The sequence below is a fragment of the Phragmites australis genome, chromosome 21, assembly GCF_958298935.1.
Source record: "Phragmites australis chromosome 21, lpPhrAust1.1, whole genome shotgun sequence".
NCBI lineage: Eukaryota > Viridiplantae > Streptophyta > Magnoliopsida > Poales > Poaceae > Phragmites > Phragmites australis.
In genome coordinates this window covers 9,561,759-9,580,637 of record NC_084941.1, presented here as the reverse complement: position 1 = coordinate 9,580,637, position 18,879 = coordinate 9,561,759, and the positions used below count along the sequence as shown (strand labels likewise).

The following is an 18,879-nucleotide window of genomic DNA, read 5'->3' as shown; positions in this document are numbered from 1 at the left end:
CAACTTTGTGGTTAAAAACATTTTCATTTGAAGTCATTAAGATACCCAAATAATCGTTTGAAGTTTCTGATAGAAAATATCAAAATGAATGCATATACTATTACGATAAGTAATAGTTCTGTGGTGTGATGATGGGAGGGTTTGCGCGAGCTAAGAGGTTCTGAGTTCGAGTGCTAAGAATCGTACGTGCACGTATTTTGTGCAAAAATTTTGTGACTTATGACTTACGACATCACGGTCGTAGGGTGCCTGGTCGGTCCAATTTGTTTTTTTCCTTTTTTTATGTAAAAAAAAATTAATTCAAGGACCGATTATCACAGAGAGTTCATTTAAAGAACCGTCTATAAAAATCAGTTTTCATAGTTATCCGCTTAAGGAACTACCTATAAAACCTATTTTCACAGACGATTCACTTAAGTGAACCTTCATAAAAAATAAGTTATCATTCACATCTAAAAATAGTTTTTATAGTAATATCCCCATACCAAAAGCTAAAAAAACTACTCTTAGACTACTTCTTAGCTTCTAGCTCATTTAATCACAACCACTTTCTCAACTTAAAAAAAGCCATCAAAAATCGAAACCAAAAACTAACTATTTAGATACCTTTTGATTTTTTTTTTAAAAGGCAAAAAAAAAAAAACCTATCCAAACAAGGTCTTACCAGTTTGAGTAAAGGCCATCTCCAATAAAATCGATGCTTGGCAATTGAATCTACACAGCATATATTACTTCATTGCGAGCTGGCCTGTCAGGTATGGGATAAATTGAATTTACATCACATAGCCCTTCAATCTGCGAGCATTCTTCAATTTGTCGAGTCGGCAGTCTCTAAGGTCGGTGAGACGATGCTCAATCACAAAGTAAGACTCGATCGGTTTGCTTCACAGCATGCGCCCCTGAACTTCGTCTAGCCCGCAGCTCACGTATGTTTCAGGACACTACAGTCAACACCTCACAGTTTTTCATAGGATCAACTCCTCCTTACTGCTCTCACATGTCCCAACACACTTGCTGCTCGTAGCGCCATATTACATAAAAGGAAGCAAAACAAAGTCCTCTAATCCTTCTCAAATTAACAGATCAGGAGAACAAGTAACCATGTCGTACATCTTAATGTATGACAATAGAAAAATACATGATTAGATAAGATAGTCACATATGCACACCAATAACCTACGTGCCGGCCGAATTAGGATCCTCTAACTTCATAAGAAGTGAAAAAATAGACTACTACCACTACACTTAGTAAAAATTACCCACCATAGCCATCCATTAAATCTTTTTAGCGTTAAGTTTGCCACTCGTCCTAGGGGAAAAAGCCAAGTTACCAAACAACCTAGTTAGGCTTTTAAACCAAGGTAAGATAAGCTATTTTTTAAAATACTAGTCATAAGCTGTTTATTTATAAGTCTAAGCCTAAATAAATAGGGCCTTAAGCTTCAACTTAAAAGCAAAAAAAGTCATAAGCCTAAACAAATTGGAGGCTTTTCAACTATGCTTTTTAAAAAAGTCTAAGCCACTTTATAACTAATAATCCCAAGCCATCCTAGAGGTGTTTTTCTAGACTTTGCGGGTTGGAACTAGCTCAGTACAACTAAGACATCCATTAAACTCTTTTAGCATTAAGCTTGCCACTCATCCTAGAAAAAAAAGCTGAGTTGCCAAACAGCCAGGTTTTAAACTAAGGTTGGATAAGCTCTTTAGTAAAAAAAAAACTAGCTAAAAGTTGCTTGTTTATAAACCTAAACCCAAACAAACAGAGTTGTTAAAACATACGGATATATACCCCCCACTCTCACATGGGTCATCCTGATCAATGCGAAATTGAACTCAAATACAATGGTATTTTTGTATTTAAAAAAAGAGAGATCTACCTACTGATCAAGTGCCTTAAACCTTTCTAAATTTCAGTCAACGATTGATATTGTTTGATCTAAATCCAACACTCCTTAACCTCTCCCCAACAAACCACCACCCAAACCTTATACTACTCTCCACTCCTCACCATATCCCATACGTGCCACCTCCATCCCTTGCGACGCCTCTCTTAGCTTCGCTGGCGAGCAGCCTCCTTCCCCACTTTTGATGTGGCCTCCATCTTTTCAACCACCTTGAACAACCACCACTATTACCTCATCTCATCTAGCAAAGCTACTCCTTGTATTGTCATTCTTTCTCATTTCCATCACTGCCTCCTAATTTCACATCAACTTGTCATCCCTGTCCACCACCCTTGTCAAACCCATGAAAAACGGGACCATCGTCGCCTCATCACATCTCGATCCTCACTGGTGATGTAATTAGGTTAGTTTAACATTTCAAACCCACGGGTAAATCTTGAGCACCTAGTTTACTCTAGGGTACTCTTTAGAACAATTTTTTAAGAGCTTTTATGTGACAATGGCTCCCATGAGAAGTAGTTTTCTAGAGAATTTGCTTGCTAGAGAATCTGATCGTTTGGTAGCCTTTCTTTATATGGTTGATTGTCTATCATTAGTGTGAAAAACTATAATGTCCCTTAGAAGTATGATGACTTGCTCTTTGCTGGTTTAGTGGAGACATCAATGCTCTTATTGTTTTTTAACATTTTTTAAATGAAATTTTGCACATTTACGGTCACATGCAATTCAACTCTTTTTGCAGTATGGACCAGACAAACAAGTGAAGTGAGGAATATCACAATAATAATAACTTTGTATAACGAAATGCACCTATGTGTACAACAACTAGTTCACACCAAAACCAAGCAAATCAGCTCATTCAAAAAAAAAAAAACCTGAACAAAAATGACATGTGTATAACAACTATACAAATGGACATCTAATTAACACATATACATGCCACCTACTTGCTGAAAACCATCGATCTACTCTATAACAGCAGATAATTCGAATTTACATACACATATCTACTAAAATTTATCACCTAACGAAGGGGAAAATAGGGATGAATTAGTACCTCTGTGTGAGGGGGTGCTGCTGTCCTAAGCCAAGGTCATCAGCCGAGCGAGGAAGGAAGGGCCCGAGCGATGAAGGAGGGGTCCGACCTAAGGCATCATCGGGCTCGTTGAGAGAGACGACGGAGGTGTCGGTGAGCCGCTGTTCATAGGTCCAAACCCTAATCGCCTCTCATCTACCCCATCTGTTCTCGCGTGCGTAGGTTGTTTGGGAGATGAACAGTTGGAATAGGTAACTCGGTGATATTTATGGGTAATTATTCTTGAACTTCAGTGGTTTTCTCTTATTTTACACCTGCAAAAGCCTATGTGCTTCTCAGAAGCGAGTGAAAGGCCCAGAATCGAAGGAGTATCCCAGAATCGCATTCATGTGAAACGCCGTTTGGGTATTTTTTCGCCGGCAGCTGTCCCAAGGGACTTAGGTCGTGTTTGTTTGCTGCTTCTGGTTCTGGTTCTGCTACTGGCAGAAGCCAGAAGTCAGAACAAACGAAGTTCTGGAGAAGTGGCTTCTGAAGAAGACAGAAATCTGCTTCTGAGGAAAATGAACTAAAGCTGAGAAGCTCGTTGAGATGTGTTTTTCTGAGAAACTATATGCTGAAAAGTAAAAAATTTATTGTAGAAACCAACAAACTATTTAAAAACAGCTTTTCAGACAAAAAAAAAACACAACATTTTAAAAAAACTCAAAAGCAGAAATTCAAACAAACACAACCTTAGAATACGCTCCTCGGCGGCCTAGCGAGCAGCGGCAGAGCACAGCACAGTGGCAAGAAGCGCCAGCTTCTCGGCTAGCTTCTCCCGCTCCATTTCTTGTGAATCTGCTGCCCACGTGCCGGCACTATAAAATCGGCCCTCGAGCGGAAGCAAATCCCACGCCGCACCAGACGACCGGAAACGCCACACCAGCAGGCAGCAGCGCACCACGCGAAAGGAAGGGCCAAAAACCAAAAGAAAAGAAAAAAGCACAAAGCCCACCCATCCCTCGCCATTCCTGCTGCGCGCCTGAGCGCCTCCCTCACCTCCGCCCCAAATCCCAAACCCTAGCGCCCCCAGACCGCCAGATCCCTCCCCTCCCGGCGCCCTCGCCGCCATGCGGATTCGAAAGAGCGCCTCCCGCCTCCTCGGCTCCGCCTACTCCGCCTCCGCCTCCGCCCCGGCGGCCCCGGGCCCCGACGCGGCGCCCCCATTCGAGCTCCCACCCCAGCCGCCGCCGCCGCACCTGGTGCCGTGCTCCGCGCCCGAATACTGCGGCGGGGGCGGCTTCGCGACTGCCTCCGGGGAGCCCTGCGAGCTCAGCCGCTCGCCGTGGGACCTCATTGCCGAGCTCAGCCTCTCCGATCCCCAGGTCAGCGCCCCGTCCCCACTCCCCTCCCCTCCTCGCTCTCCTCTTAGTACTCCGCTCCGGTTCCCTCTCCGAGGTCCATGCTTCGTACCTCCTTGCTTTCGTGAGGGTCTCATTGGGTTCCCGCGGCTCGCGCGGTCTGGTTCGTGCATGTCGCTAGGGTTGGCCGGCGGGTCCGAATGGGCGGGCAGTGGGCGCCGACGGCTGGAGGGGCCCGCCTGAATGGGGTCTAACCCGCGTTAGCTATCCTTCCCTCGTGGTAATTTGGGGGCGGCAGCGCGGCTAGGGTTGGAATCGCCGCAGCGTCGGCCGTCGGCCGGCTCCAACCCTAGATTCGAGACCCCCATTTCGGCGCGGTAGCGGGCTGTGGGGAGCGTTCTGTGCATCTGTGCGTGTTGCTGTTTCGATTAATTAACCTGTTTCGATCGATTAGGTGGAAGATGACCTCTTGGACAAGTACTTCGTCCATGTCGCGTGCCGGGCTAGCTGGCTCTTCACGGCCAGCATGCCCGCCGCCTCCGTGAAGAAGGAGAAGCTGGCCGTGGCCACGGCTAGCGATGGCAGCACGCAGCCACGGCGTGAGGTTGCGAAGAAAGTGCCAAAGAAGGTTGCAATGAGTAAGGAGAAGGAGAATAAGGAGGGCGAGACCAAGAAGAAGGCAAAGGTTAAGAAAGAGGACGGCGAGGACGGAGCAGCACAGGTCTGGAAGTGCAAGAAGAACGACGGCAAGAGGTGGCACTGCCACCGGATAGTGAGCCGCCCCAACACCCTCTGCAAGTACCACTTCGAGCAGAAGCGCTCCTACTTGAACCCAGAGTTTGCTTCGGCAGTGGTGGCAGAGGCATCGCCGCCTCTGGCAGCAGCCTCCAAGCCCGCCGCCACTAGCTTCAAGCCACGAAAGAAGAAGTCGAGCGATGATTTCGGGGCAACCGAGGGCTTCTACTACTACGCTGGGTTTGGCCCGTTCCGCAGCAAGAGGCACTGCAGGAGCACCATGCACGACTCTGTGCCTGCTGCAAAGCAAGAAGAAGAGGAGGAACCGCCCCGAGATGCTTCTCCCCCGAATCAAGCTCAGGCTGATGACGATGTTACCAAGCGGGCAGCCGCAGCTCGTGATGACGATGTGTCTAGCTGCGATGACATCGCCGGGATCGCTGGTGGCGACGAGGAGAGCAGCGACGACGGGCTCGGCACCCCTGGCCGCAACATGAACGGCAACGTTGAGCATCGAGTGGGCAATGGTGACCTGAAGACGAAGAACCCGTGGAAGCGGTGGAGGAAGCCCGTGAAGGCGCGGTCGCTCAAGTCCTTGATGTGAGCAAGTGCGTACGTGCTCTAACACATCCGTGGTGTAGAAGAGAAGTTAGCTAGCTAGGCAGGTTGGCTCAGCTTAGTTTCTTCCGGTTTTGTTGTTTGGCTTGACTTGTCGTATAAGCTCCTTGACTTCTATTTGCATTTTGTTTTGTTGTTCCATGGTTAGTCCTTGATATTTTTAGCTAATTAAGCTAGTTTTTGCTACGTTTAGAGCTCAATCAGAGCAGTGGCAGATCCAAGACCATCAAGTAGGAACTCTCTCTTTTCTTTTCTGCCCAAAAATTAGGCGGCCCCGTGGATCCGAGGACCAGTAGTATGCCATGTCTAAGGTTTTGTAGGATCAATGTGCTTCTTCTTGCGTTTGAGACCGAATTCGTATGATCGCGCGCGTGTTTGGGAGGCAAACAGTTGGGGGTGTTACAAATGCTTCTAACTAGTTAAGTAGCTAGGTTGTTACCCATGGGTCACGTACCCATGTCGATTAAGAATACTAGTTGCACGCACGTGCATAGAGGATTCGCTTAACTTTACGTACGCACCCGTGCGCCGACCAACTTCTCTTTTGACCCTTATCTCCTTCCTCGATTAGGCAGCGAGATCCGCAGAAAATTCTTGCACGTCGGCGTCGGCGTCGATCCTGGCGGAAGAGAAGTCAGAGCCGGGCGGGGCCGCACGACTGGCTGTGGAGCCGCGGGCCGGCCGCGCGCCTTGTTTGTCTGAGCCGACGCTGTTGGGCCGGCAGGATGCTCGGCGGTGGAGGGTACTGGCTCGGCCTTCAACGTTAGCTGGGCCGAAACGGAGGGCTGTTAAGCCCAGACCTCTGGGTGATGAAGACAACAGAGCTGACTTTGTTTTACGGAGTTGACTTTTGGGTATAACTATCACTGCGGTAGTACTGTAGTCTGCAGATACTTGAGTTGACTGCGATGGAAGCAATCCTTGCGTGCACATGAAGTGTGTTGTACGCCTGTGCACCGCACATGTGCAGCGTATTTTTTACACAATAAAATAACATAAATATCACAGCATCTGCATCATGTGATGTACGTGACCGAACGTGTGCTGGGTACTGCAACACTATAATCGTCATTGCTATTTTCCTTAGAGGCAGCATAAGCCCATGAAAACCGAAGAAATAAATACATGCTTCTTGCGTAAAAATTGTAAACCTTAGCGCGTAGCGTCCACGAACACGAAGCCAAGAACCGAAGCGTCCACACGTTTCCGCTCGTGACGTCCACTCTGCTGCACGTCCGAAGCACGAGCCTTACGTCCCAGTCTGCACGAAGATTATCGATCTTGAACGGGCTCCGGTAGGATCGCATTTTACGGTCGGATCTTAGAATCTAAGATCCTATCTGATCCGTATGTCCCAGCGCTTGGCAGTCCGCACGAAGGTTGCCGATCTTGAATGGGCTCCGGTAGGATCGCATTTACGGTCGGATCTTAGAATCTAAGATCCTATCCGATTATATATATACACAAATGTCACCCTTGGCATTTGTTCCTATGTTTTATGTATTTTAGGAAACGCATGATTGTTTATTTGATAATTTGAAACCAAATTTGATTAATAAATATATATCTTGTTCTTGAATCACTACGTGAAAAAATGTTAAGGATGGCGGATCATAACGGACATGGATGACAGATTCTACACCTGTCACCCCGAACGAGTCACTTATGACTAATCATTGTTGACGGGTAATGACTTGTCACCAGATATCATCGGTGACGGGTCATAATCGTGATCTGTCATCTATAAACGTGTTCCATATGTTAGCGTGAGAGACATAAGTGACGAGTACCCTATTTACCCGTTACTTATATCTGTCACACATGTGTTAGGGAGGAATATATATGTGACTGATAACCTAGCTATTTGTCACTTATATTAAATATAAGTGATAGGTAACATAGTTACCCGTCACTTATGTGTAGGTTATCATGTTGGATTGACCTGCTTCCTAGTTGCATTCTAGAGCGTAGCTATGATTTGGCAGCTGACTCTTTCTTGCAATCAACATCAACTTATCCAAATCCATATCGACAAACACTAGATCGAATAGTATTGATCACAGAATCATAAATGTTACAAAGTTTCAATCAACTCATTACAGAATTACAAATGTTATAAAGTTCTGATCAACTCATATTACATAAGATCTCACAACCTAGGGGTTCTATAGTAAAACTCGCCGTGTGTGCTGATGACTTCAGACACCCAAAACTCGACGATCCATCGTCGAATCTCCGAGAATGCACCGTTGTAAAAAAAAAAGAGTATCAACTTTCTGCATAATTTGATGCGTAAACAATGTCATGTTATCATGGAATTAAACTAATTACTAAAATTAGTTACGAATATTGTATTGAACTTACATCAGAGGATTTGATATCCTTCAGGCAGAGCGTGAGAAGCATAGTCCACGTAACATAGAATCCGCATGTGTTGCTCGATGGTTGTTGGTGGTACTGTTGGAAAGAAAATTTAGTGTTAAATCAAAAGGGGAAAAACAACACAGAGCATTTGGTAATCTGTTTGGTAGCACTTACCACGAAACCGGTCTTGTGTGTCAGTCTGTGACCGTCTTTCTCATTGTAGTTAGGTTGAGTTCGAAGGTACTTATCAAAAGTCCTGTATAAAAATGGATCGATTAGGGAGCATTTGAATGTTAGAAAAGTTAAATATGTAAACTAAGTCCGACAGAACTTACGCATGAAGCATACCTTGTATAACGCTATAATCACGCTTTCTAAGTTTACCTTTTGGTCCTACTAGTCTTGACAAGTCAAGGTAGAACACCAAGTCTCCCTTAAGTCAAATGACTAGTAAGATCCAATGGCCACTGGTGTTGTGGGCATCCATCATGTACTGCATTTTGGAATATTGTTGCATTACCATGGCCACATGGTCTACAACGTAGTCGATGTGAAGTTGGATGACTGATGCTGTAATGGCCTTAGGGTCAAGACATGTGATGGAATCCTTGTTCTTCCTTGTTTCTTTTATCAAGTGTCTATAGATAAGAACGTAGTTAGATTCAAGACTTAGTGGTATTAAGTCATGAATATTCAGTTGCAAGGGACTTACAATGTGAAGATCCGTAATAACGAAATATCCAGGTCATTAAGGTTGAAGAGGTCGTATAAGTCATTGAAACCCACAATGAAGCAGCTGTCATCATTATTTAAGAGGTGTCATCGTTTGTGCTGTACAATTATAGATGTAACATTGCTATCACTAGAAGCCTCCATATAGTAATTATGCAGGTCGACATATGCTTTTCCCGCCCTTGTTAGGCCATCTACTGTCATCATGGGCTTCCTATATTGAAATTTCATATTGGCACTAGTCCATGCTGCTCCAATATCTATGGATTTCTTTGTCGGTACAATGGCCTTTGACATCTTCGGTAAGTGCTTCTTAAAGCCTTTCTTCTCAGCCTCCTTTTTGTTTTTCTTTGGACTCTCTAGGGGAGACATAATTGAATTTAGAAGTGAGGCTGGTGGATGCGGAGGAGAAGACAGTGAAGCCAGCTTCTTTGGAGGAGGAGAAGGCAGTGAAGCTACCTTCTCTGAAAGTGGAGGGTGCGATGGCGGTGCACTTGGAGCTTGTTCAGACTGGGATCAAGGTTAAGAACATGGTATATGACAAATATTAGTAACCAGATCATATGGATGGATGTATTGCATTGGAAAATGTTGAATCAGATTTTGGAGATAATTATATACGAGTGCAAGCTCGATTGGGAAAGTGAAAAAATGTGCAAGGTGCATGTGTAATAACCATCCAAGTCAAGCTTTGCACTCATATGTATGGTAAATAGTTATCTCCTTTCATCATTTGTGGGATGGTTTCAAAAGCACAGGTATCTATCATCATGTTTAAAGCATCCAAGGAACTACACATGGCTATTGTAAGTATAATTGCTTTCAGAAGATGAAAAACAATATGAGCATGGATCTCATCTTACATAAACACAGATAAAGATAATAAAATGAACCAAATATACATGACCTTTGAAAGATATGATATCAAAGCACAAAAATTAGTTTCCAAAATCATGTATACAGAGTGTTCCAGATAGCATATATATATATTATGCATAATAGTGCTCTTAGAAAATGAATCACAATTGGCCCTTGGACTAACAAGGTCCTGTCCCCTAATTGTCCTATTGAAAACATCATTGACTGGATAATTTATCAAGTTCTCAACTAGTTCTTAGACCCTGGCCCGATTTCTCAATAATTAAAGAACATCATCAGAAGTTGTGCTGCTGTGCTAGAACATAAATAGCTCATACTGAACAGAACTATATGATAGCTGCCGAGTCAGAGACAATCAAAAGGACAACAAGATTCAAATCAAATACTGACAATAGCAAAACAAGATGAACTAGCTTCATTATTCAGAATCAAAATTGGTAAGCTATCTCTAGACTAACAGCAGCAGCACACAAACTAGTCATCGGAACAACAACAGTTTCCTGTCACCTATTATAACAGTTTCAATATTGCACGTGGGGACGTAACCAATATATACATATAGCTAATAGGTGACGGGTGATACATTGTATCCGTCATCTATTATAATCACTCGTCACTTATTTTAGAGCGTCGGTGATGGGCAATAATGTTAACCCGTCACCTATGAGTTACAATAAGTGACGAGTAACATTATTTACCAGTAACCTATTATAATAAGTAACGTTTGATTAATTTCACCCGTCAAATTTTACTTTTCAAAGAGAAAAAATTTAGCTGAACGAAAATTCAAATAACTAGAAACCTAAAATTCAAATTTGACATTAATATTACAAATTCCAATAACTTGAAACCCAAAACTCAAATTTGACACTAATATACAAATTTGACACTCAAATTCAAATTCGCCATTTTTGTGCTTTCTTGACATGGATCCCTTCATTATGGCCGGAGCGCAGATATGGAGTTTTCTAGGTTGGCGGAAGGCGTGGCACAATTGCAGCAGCAAAAGGAGGGATTCCATTGAATTGATTGATCTCCTCCTCATCAACGACATTAAAAAATCTCTAGTGGAGCTAGTGAAAATTGCAAGCATTGTGTGAGCGGCACTGTTGAGTAACTGTTCGCCTGCATAGTGACTGTCAAGCTCTTAAAATAGATCCATGTAATAAGTGACCAGTGATAATATTACTCGTCACTTATTACTTGTCATCAGTGACAAATCATATTATAACCTGTCACTTATGACTGGCTGAGAGAGGCCCGTCACTTATGCCAAGTCATAAGTGATGGGTCATAACACGATCCGCCACTTATAACTAGTGCAGTGAGACTCGTTACTTATAATAATGTTACAAGTGATGGGTGTAGTCATTACCCATTATTCATGTCATAGGTGACGAGTAATATTATGATCCATGACCTTTCACCTGATATCTGTGACATGTCTATACCCAATCACGACCCTAGACGTCGTAAGTGACGGGTCGTGTAATGACCCGTCACTAAATTATGTCACTTTTGTCCGTTTTTCATGTAGTTAATAAAACAAAAAAAAATGATTCCCTGTCATTTGGACTATTCTATGATGTAGAAAATTTAACAACCATGCGATTTACAAGTCATTTATGTTATAAAATAAAAATAAATAAATAATAAAAATAATTTTATTTTTCAAGCATCAATATCTTAATATTTAATGCTAAATAGTTACTACCTTGTATTTACATTAGAACTTGGATTTACAAAATCATGTCACCACCTATTCGTTGAGTGCAGATTCACCAAACGCATTTGGCAACATCTAGCCCAATGGGTAAGTCAACCACTACTCTCCCTGAATTCATGTCTGTGCTCAGTGTCAAGGCAGTCAAGTGCAGGGTCAAAACTTTCATCATTCTAGTCTGATGGGAGATCTGGAAAAAGCGTAATAGAAGAATCTTCGATCATAAAGAGCAATCTGCTCCCATGATCGTCCAGAAAGTCAAGGAAGAAGCAGGTGTTTGGGCATTTGTGGGTGGCACCACCTAGGGCGCCTTATTTCAGGAGATTAGGCTTTTTGCCTGCTTCAGGGTCCATTCTGGGTCCTTGAGCATTTTTTTGGGTTCTTGTCTGGTTTCCTAGGTCCTCCGGGTGTTGTACTTTGGCCCATCATACATTCCTCATGTATTAATATAATAGACAACTCTCATGCTGGTTTGTTTCAAAAAGTTATATGACACAACAAAATACTAAAATCTTTCACCAAATGAGAAAGTTTATGATCATATCATGACCCTACTACAATCCTACATGATTATACTATGATTCTATTATTAGGAGCAAGATTCTATAACAATACTACTAAATACGACTCTTAATACAATTTGAGTTGTATTGGTGAGATCGTACAATCCTATGGCTAGGATCGCGATTTTAATAGCTTGGTCTGTAGCACCCATGCAACCATGTTGCTCACTGAAATGGAATGACAGGAAGTTCAGTCTAGCAAGATCGAATGCCGATAGGAGAAGATGGACATCGATAGCCACACCATCTTGCCATTCAATGTCAAGAAGGTGATGGTGGGTGTTGACGAGCTACCGATGGATCCGCGTTGAGCTCATCGGCAGTTGGTTATCTTGGAGGATCGATTGATGCTGTGGTAAGCTAGATCTAGCAAGTATATTACTCTGTACATAACAATTTGTATCCTCGGCCATCTATGTGGTGAATTAACTAATGATGCATATGATGAGGGTTTTGATCACGTATAAAAGATGTTTCCTGTAAGAAAAAGTCCAACTCAACAAAAAAGAATAAGGCATCTAAATTGTTTATCAAATGAAGGGGGGTTTTCGGGAATAGCATATGTCTATGCGACTTAGTTAAACACTGATACCTAGTTAATATGGTGAGAGAAGAGCAAATTAATATCATTGCTCTTATGGAAATGGGTCGCAGTACATTGCCAACCTCGACTCTAAGAAATATATGTGGAGGCCTTGATTACATTTGGAACTGTATGCCACCACATGGCCGTTCTGGAGGAATTCTTCTAGGTGTCAATTTGGTGGTCTACAATATTGGAGATATTGTTGAGGGAGACTTTTCTGTGAAGTTTACTCTTAGAAATAAATACTTATGATGGGAACATAAAATCCCTCTTGTTATAGTTGATGCACAGAATAGGAGCTAGTCGGATCATACACTGATGGTCCTTAACACCGGGGCTGCCACCCATGATACTAATCAACTATCATTCAAATTTGAGAGGGGTTGGTTAATCTAGGATGGTTTTATTGAGATGGTGGCTAATATTTGACAGTCAAAACAGCAGGGTAACATTATTTGGAGTGATGACAAAATAAAATAAGATCCCTACGATAATATCTAAAGGGTTATGCCAAGCATACATCCTGCCTCGGTAAGAAAGAGAAGAAAAACCTCATCTCTATGATTGATTCCATCGATAAAAAAGCAGAGCACACTGGACTTACTGATAATGAGATAAATACAAAACAATACTTTCATGATAGGTTAGTTCACATGCTTAGAGAAGAAGAGATTAAATGGTATGAATGAGCTAAAGTGAAGGACCTTCTGGAGGGAGATGATAATACCCAATACTTCCACTTGGTGGCTAACGGTAAACACTGAAAACAACACAACTTCAAATTAAAACAAGAAGATGGGATCATAGTTGGGGGTGTACAATTAAAAAGATGCATCACTAAATACTACAAATGCCTTTTTGATCCACCAGAGGAGAACATTTCTCTGTGGTGGAAACTCGCAGAGAGGATATTTCTCAAGTGAGTGATATTGAGAATGACTCCCTCACTACCCCATCTACTGAGAGGGAAGTAAGGGAGGTAATTTTTCAAATGGAACATAGTAAGTTGCTTGGCTCGGATGGCTTCCCAATTGAATTCTACCAAGTATTCTGGAAAGTGATAAAAGGGGATATCATGGCCCTCTTTATGGAAGTCCACAAAGATCACCTACTTATTTTTCAGTCTTAATTTTGAGGTGATTACTCTTTTACCCAAGATTAAGGACACAAGACATATCCAACAGTATAGACCCATCTACTTGCTTAATGTTAACTTCAAAATATTCACTAAAGTTGGTACTAACAGGATTAGTGGGGTTGTTGGAAAAGTTGTACACCCATCCCAAATAGCTTTTATGCAGTGCAAAAACATCATGAAAGGTGTGCTCATTTTCCACGAAACAATCCATGAGTTACATAGCAAAAATTTTGTCTGGGAGAAAGTGTTGGCATCAAGGTCAATAACAACATTGGCTATTACTTTTAGACGAAAAAGGATTGCGTCAAGGTGACCCTATGTCTCATATCCTATTTAATATAGTGATTGATATGCTTACGATATTAATCAAGAGAGCTAAGGATGATGGATAAATTAGTTGGGTGGTACCACATTTGATCGATGATCTTTTGTCTATTCTTTAATATGCTGATGACATCATCATTTTTATGGACCACAACTTGGATCAAGCTAAAAACATGAAGCTATTGCTTTGTACTTTTGAGCAATTGTCCACACTCAAAATAAACTTTTACAAGAGTGAGCTGTTATGTTATGATAAAGCAAAATAATTTGAAAACTAATACACAACTATTCGAGTGTGATGTTGGGTTATATCCCTTCAGATCTTTGGGAATTCCCATGCACCATGCAAATCTGAGGAACATTGATTGTAAGGAGGTTGAAGAATGATTTGGGAAGAAACTGAGTAGCTAGAAGGCCAAACACATGTCCTATGGGGGCAGATTAGTCCTTATAAATTTTGTACTTGATAGTTTACCTATGTTAATGATGTCCTTCTTTGAAATACCAAGGGTGGTCCTCAATAAACTAGATTATTTTTGCTCTAGATTCTTTTGGCAAGGTGGCAATCATAAGAAAAAAATATCGACTTGCCAAATGGAGGAATGGGTATCAAAGACATTGATATAAAAAACAAGTGCCTGCTTAGCTATTGGTTATTCAAATTACTAAATAAGGATGGTGTTTGGCAAACCTTGCTCAAAAACAAATACCTGGGCTCTAAGACTTTATCACATGCAATAATAAGGCCTGGTGATTCACATTTTCGGAAAGGTCTTTTAAATGTCAAAGATGAATTACTCTGTCTTGGGTCATTTCATATCAATGATGGTGCACAAACGAGGTCAATGGGAAGACACATGGATAGGAAATAACCCCCTTATAGAGCAATACCTAACATTGTATAACATTGTACATAAACAACATGCCACTATAGCGGATGTGATGCGTAGCGATCCGCTAAATATATCCTTTAGAAGGGCTTTAGTGGGGGATAAACTCATTGCCTAAAAAAACCTAGCGGCCAAAGTTGCTCATATCCAAGTAACACAAGAAAGAGATATATTTACATAGGGATGGCCAATTTTTGGTCCATTCTATGTACCACAATATGATTAACCAGGACACACCTTTCTCCAATAGGGTTATTTGGAAGATCAAAATCACTAAAAATTAAAATCTTTTGTGGTACCTACAATGTGGAGTAATTTTAACGAAAGACAATGTATCTAAAAGAAATTGGGATGGCAGTTGGAACTGTTGTTTTTGCAACAGTAAAGAGACCATACAATATCACTTTTTTTAACTGTCATTTTGATAGATAAATATGGCCGCTAGTCTGGCTCTCGAGTATGGGGCACAATCAAAAGAAAAGTATCTTGGTGGAGGTGGCAGCTTTATGTTAGGCCATATGACTGTCAAAATGAAGCCGTTTTCAGGGAACTTATTGGTTGCATTTTTGGATGTTGCTACAATATGTGGAGGCAAAGGAGGAGACCCATGGGGCATGCTTCTCATTAGAGGTCATTGTCATGGAGATATTCATAAAGCATGGGTAGAAATTTCATAATAGAGTTTTTCATGTTTGATATACTCATTTATGTAATGGTTATTTTCCTCTAAGCTTAGCTTGTTGCTGAAATTTATAATAAGAATCAGGCTCTGTGCATTGCAAAATGCAAAGGGTGAAAACTATTTCTACTATTAAAAACATACCAAGTTGTACTATAATGCCTGTAGTTTTGGAGGAACGCTTGTCTGTTTTTGTAAGCACACGAAGCGTTTCATAAACATGCTTGTAGTTGTGGCGCAACACTTGCTTGTTGGTGCACGCGCACAAGTGTTTGATAAGAAGGCTTTTAGTTGTGTAGCATTGTTTGCTTGTTGATATATGCACACAGGGTGTTTGACACATTACTTGTGAGGATTTAGGTTGGCTTTTGATTCTACGCTTCATGATAATGCTTTCATTGCCCCCTATGAGCATACTAGTGGCATATATATAGAGAGTGGGGGGGGGGGGGATATGTCGAATTTTGTAATGTAGGATGAACTTAGAGATTCGTGCGGCCATCTCCTTCGGTGACGTCGTCTTCTCCAGTGATGGCAAGGTATAGGTTGGGATTCGGTTTTTCCGGATTTTGGGGACTACCAGCTTAGAGAGAGCCCGGAGGAGATCACTGGCCTGATGGTGGTGGCGTGCGATGGGTGGGACAGCGAGGCGGCAGAGGCGCCGCCCGTCGGGGTGGTGGAGGACCATCGGTTGGACGGGCTTAGCGGCGGGGGCGTCTTGCTCTGTAGTGGTTAGCGTGGGAAGTGGTCGCCGGCAGCGACTCTGACAACGATGACGCCACTAGAGCTAGGTGGGGTGGCAGAGGCAGCGGGGTCGAGCTGCACCTGACGCTTGGGAAGAAAGATGGAGGGGCGGCGGGGGAGGGAGAGGTGGCAGCAGGGCTCATCGACGCCGGGCATGGCGCCAGAGAGGCAACGGGGATGCGATGCATGGGGTCGGGGAGGAGTTGAGGGGCTATGACGGTGGGTGGGAATGAGAAAGGGGAATAAGGGTTAGAATTCTTATATGAAGTTGAGGTTGGTTTGGGATGTCCAATGAAGATGATTTGAGGACTCCAAATCTATCATCAGATAGCTAGTAAATCTCTCCCCATATATATCACTAGTAATCTTCAAATCTTGAGCGTTACGAGATAATGTTATGTTTATACCACCGCACTTAGCAAAGATATTATACGACCAAAGCATACTCCTATTGAAAAACTCGAGAAGAACAAGACACAGCCAACGATCAATTTCCCACATTTTCCTTGTCTACTTTTGCATCAGATCCTAGATTTCCCTGGCATCGCGGCATTCGCCTCTCAGTTCTCTGCAGTCAGTCAGTGAGGTGCTCCCGTTTAACTATCACGGCACCAAAATCGAGAACGGTGCAACGCAAATGCAGGTGCAGCTACGCAGTCGTGCCAGTTCGAGTAAGCATCGGAAGCACAGCACGGTCTTCATGCTGCTGCCGGCCCTGGTCCGCTGCCCCTCGCCCGCTTCCGGCAGCCCGGCTGGAACCCGCCGTAGTAGTAGAAGCCGTCGCCGCAGCCGTCGTTCCCGAGTTGAGGCGTCCTTGCAGCCTCGTGCTTGGCCTCCTCGTCTTCGCCTGCGAGCTCTTCCGTGGCGGGGTCCAACACGCCGCTGCTGCGATTCTTCTTCTTCTTGGCTCTTGGCTTGCGCTTGCGTGTGGACCACGCGACGTGGCGGTCGCAGAACAGGAACCCCGGCACGGCCGCGTTCTTGCAGCGCCACCGCTTCCCGTCGTTCCGGCTGCACCTGACGGCGGCGCCACCGGCGTCCTGCGGATCTGACTCCGGCTCCGGTTTCGGCACGTTGTCCATTGCGCTGCGTGGGCAGGGGAAAGCGAAATCTCAGCAACAGGAAAATAAGTTAGCAGAGGCGCCTGAGCAGAGAGGGGTTCAAGCGCACCTGTTCTTGGATGCCGCTGAGACCCGGTCGTCTCCTTGGTCTCCGGCTCCGGCTCCTACCAGGATCACCCGCTTCTCTTCCGCCTCCTCCCCCTCCTCCTCGTGGGGCATCTCCTGCTGCACCAAGAACGACTGCCAAGAGGTGAGCACGACGGGAGGATCATGTCCACCACCATCCCAGATTCCCAACACGCACAAACAGGGCCCCCAACCCAAGAACAGACCGGGAGACGGCGCGGCAACGCTCACAAGTCACAACGATTTCGCCACGCGCGCGGCGCGTGCAGTAGAGATACACGAGGGTCAGCAGTGGCCAGTATCTAACCTTGGGCTGCTGCAACGGCAGCGGCAGCGGAGGAGTCGTCGTCGGCGGCGACGGTCCCGGCGAGGCGGCCCTGGCCGGTGTGCGCTTCCGGATCCTCATCGGGCCCCGTCCGGACGGCTCCGGATCGCGTTCTTCTTGACCTTTTCTGTCCCTCTCTCTGCCGCCCCTTCCCCTCTCTTCGCCACGCGGCTCGCTGGTCCTGGCCTCTTGATCTGTGGTTCGCTTCTGTTCTGCTGCTACCAGTACGCTAGTAGAAAGCAACTGCCAAGCTTCCGACCCTTTTTCTCCCCTCTCACACACTGTAAATTTCCGCCCCTGCTTCCCGGTTTACCCCTCGGGTTCGGCGGTTATTTACGAGCTCGCTCGCTCGCAAGGTCCCATCGCCATCGCATCCCTTCCGGCCATGCCGTGCGCGTGCGCGTGTGGAACGTGGGGAGGTGCGGCCGGGCGGGATTGCGGCGGCAGAGAAGATCTGGGAGGAGTGGGAGTGGGTGGGGGAGGCTCGTCCGGTCGTCCCGCGGGATCGCGATGGTTATTGCCTGCTTCGAAATGCAGGTGCGTCGACGTCGTGGACCGTGGTGGCCGAGCAGCTGACCGTCGACGGGTTGGTTTGGTTAATTTTCTTGGCCATTCGGGGGGACGCGGCTGCCTTTTCTTGCCCCTGTCCCTTCACCGGTTGCTGATTTTGGGTCAGCGAGATTTGGTCCGGCTCGCCGGCAGCTGTGCATCTTGTTTGTGCTTTTACTTTCCCGACGATGAGGATAAGTGCTAGTGGGCTAACGCTACTGGAAATTCAAGCTACACAGAGGAAGACGAGGAAGTAACCGGCGGTATTACAACGCAGTGAGCCTGAAAAGTCTGGTCGTATTATTTTAGGATAATTATAAAGAAATTATTATTTCTAGTGTTATTACAAGTTTATCATTAGAAAATTAAAAAATACTATTAAAACTGTCATTCGAGTGATATTTTTAAAAAAATAAAAAAATCAAGGAGGTATTTGCAAATGCCCCTATTATTTTTGTGTATCGGTTCCGTTTGCTTAACAAGATATTTTGTGTATCGGTGATGATTTATTCACACGAGTGACTCAATCTTAGAAAAGCAGTAGAGAGAGAGGAACACCAAAT

At 44.1% G+C, this 18,879-nt stretch overlaps 2 protein-coding genes across 4 annotated transcripts; one reads left to right on the top strand and one right to left on the bottom strand.

The window, feature by feature from the left end:
* Positions 1–3,915: 3,915 nt before the first annotated feature.
* On the top strand, positions 3,916–5,788 carry LOC133902979 (uncharacterized). Its single transcript, XM_062344310.1, has 2 exons — positions 3,916–4,304; positions 4,735–5,788. Exons 1-2 carry the CDS (start codon positions 4,050–4,052, stop codon positions 5,617–5,619), a joined length of 1,140 nt encoding a protein of 379 aa, XP_062200294.1. The 5' UTR covers positions 3,916–4,049; the 3' UTR covers positions 5,620–5,788.
* Positions 5,789–16,721: 10,933 nt separating this feature from the next.
* Positions 16,722–18,172, bottom strand: LOC133902881 (uncharacterized). Of its 3 annotated transcripts, none has more exons than XM_062344202.1 (3): positions 17,750–18,172; positions 17,426–17,538; positions 16,722–17,341 (listed from the first exon to the last, which is right to left on the bottom strand). In XM_062344202.1, the coding sequence occupies exons 1-3, from the start codon at positions 17,846–17,848 to the stop codon at positions 16,954–16,956; spliced, it is 600 nt and encodes a 199-aa protein (XP_062200186.1). In that variant the 5' UTR covers positions 17,849–18,172; the 3' UTR covers positions 16,722–16,953. The 3 variants fall into 3 exon arrangements, with proteins under 3 accessions (XP_062200186.1, XP_062200184.1, XP_062200185.1); XM_062344200.1 differs by having other exon boundaries at positions 17,426–17,556; positions 17,750–18,171; XM_062344201.1 differs by having other exon boundaries at positions 17,426–17,541; positions 17,750–18,161.
* Positions 18,173–18,879: the final 707 nt, after the last annotated feature.

Coding starts and splice junctions, on each gene's coding strand:
- LOC133902979 (XM_062344310.1), top strand. CDS start 4,050: ATGCGGATTCGAAAGAGCGCCTCCCGCCTCCTCGGCTCCGCCTACTCC. Junction 4,305..4,734: donor TCAGCCTCTCCGATCCCCAG/GTCAGCGCCCCG, acceptor TCGATCGATTAG/GTGGAAGATGACCTCTTGGA.
- LOC133902881 (XM_062344200.1), bottom strand. CDS start 17,848: ATGAGGATCCGGAAGCGCACACCGGCCAGGGCCGCCTCGCCGGGACCG. Junction 17,557..17,749: donor TGCCGTTGCAGCAGCCCAAG/GTTAGATACTGG, acceptor ACCTCTTGGCAG/TCGTTCTTGGTGCAGCAGGA. Junction 17,342..17,425: donor TCAGCGGCATCCAAGAACAG/GTGCGCTTGAAC, acceptor CTGCCCACGCAG/CGCAATGGACAACGTGCCGA.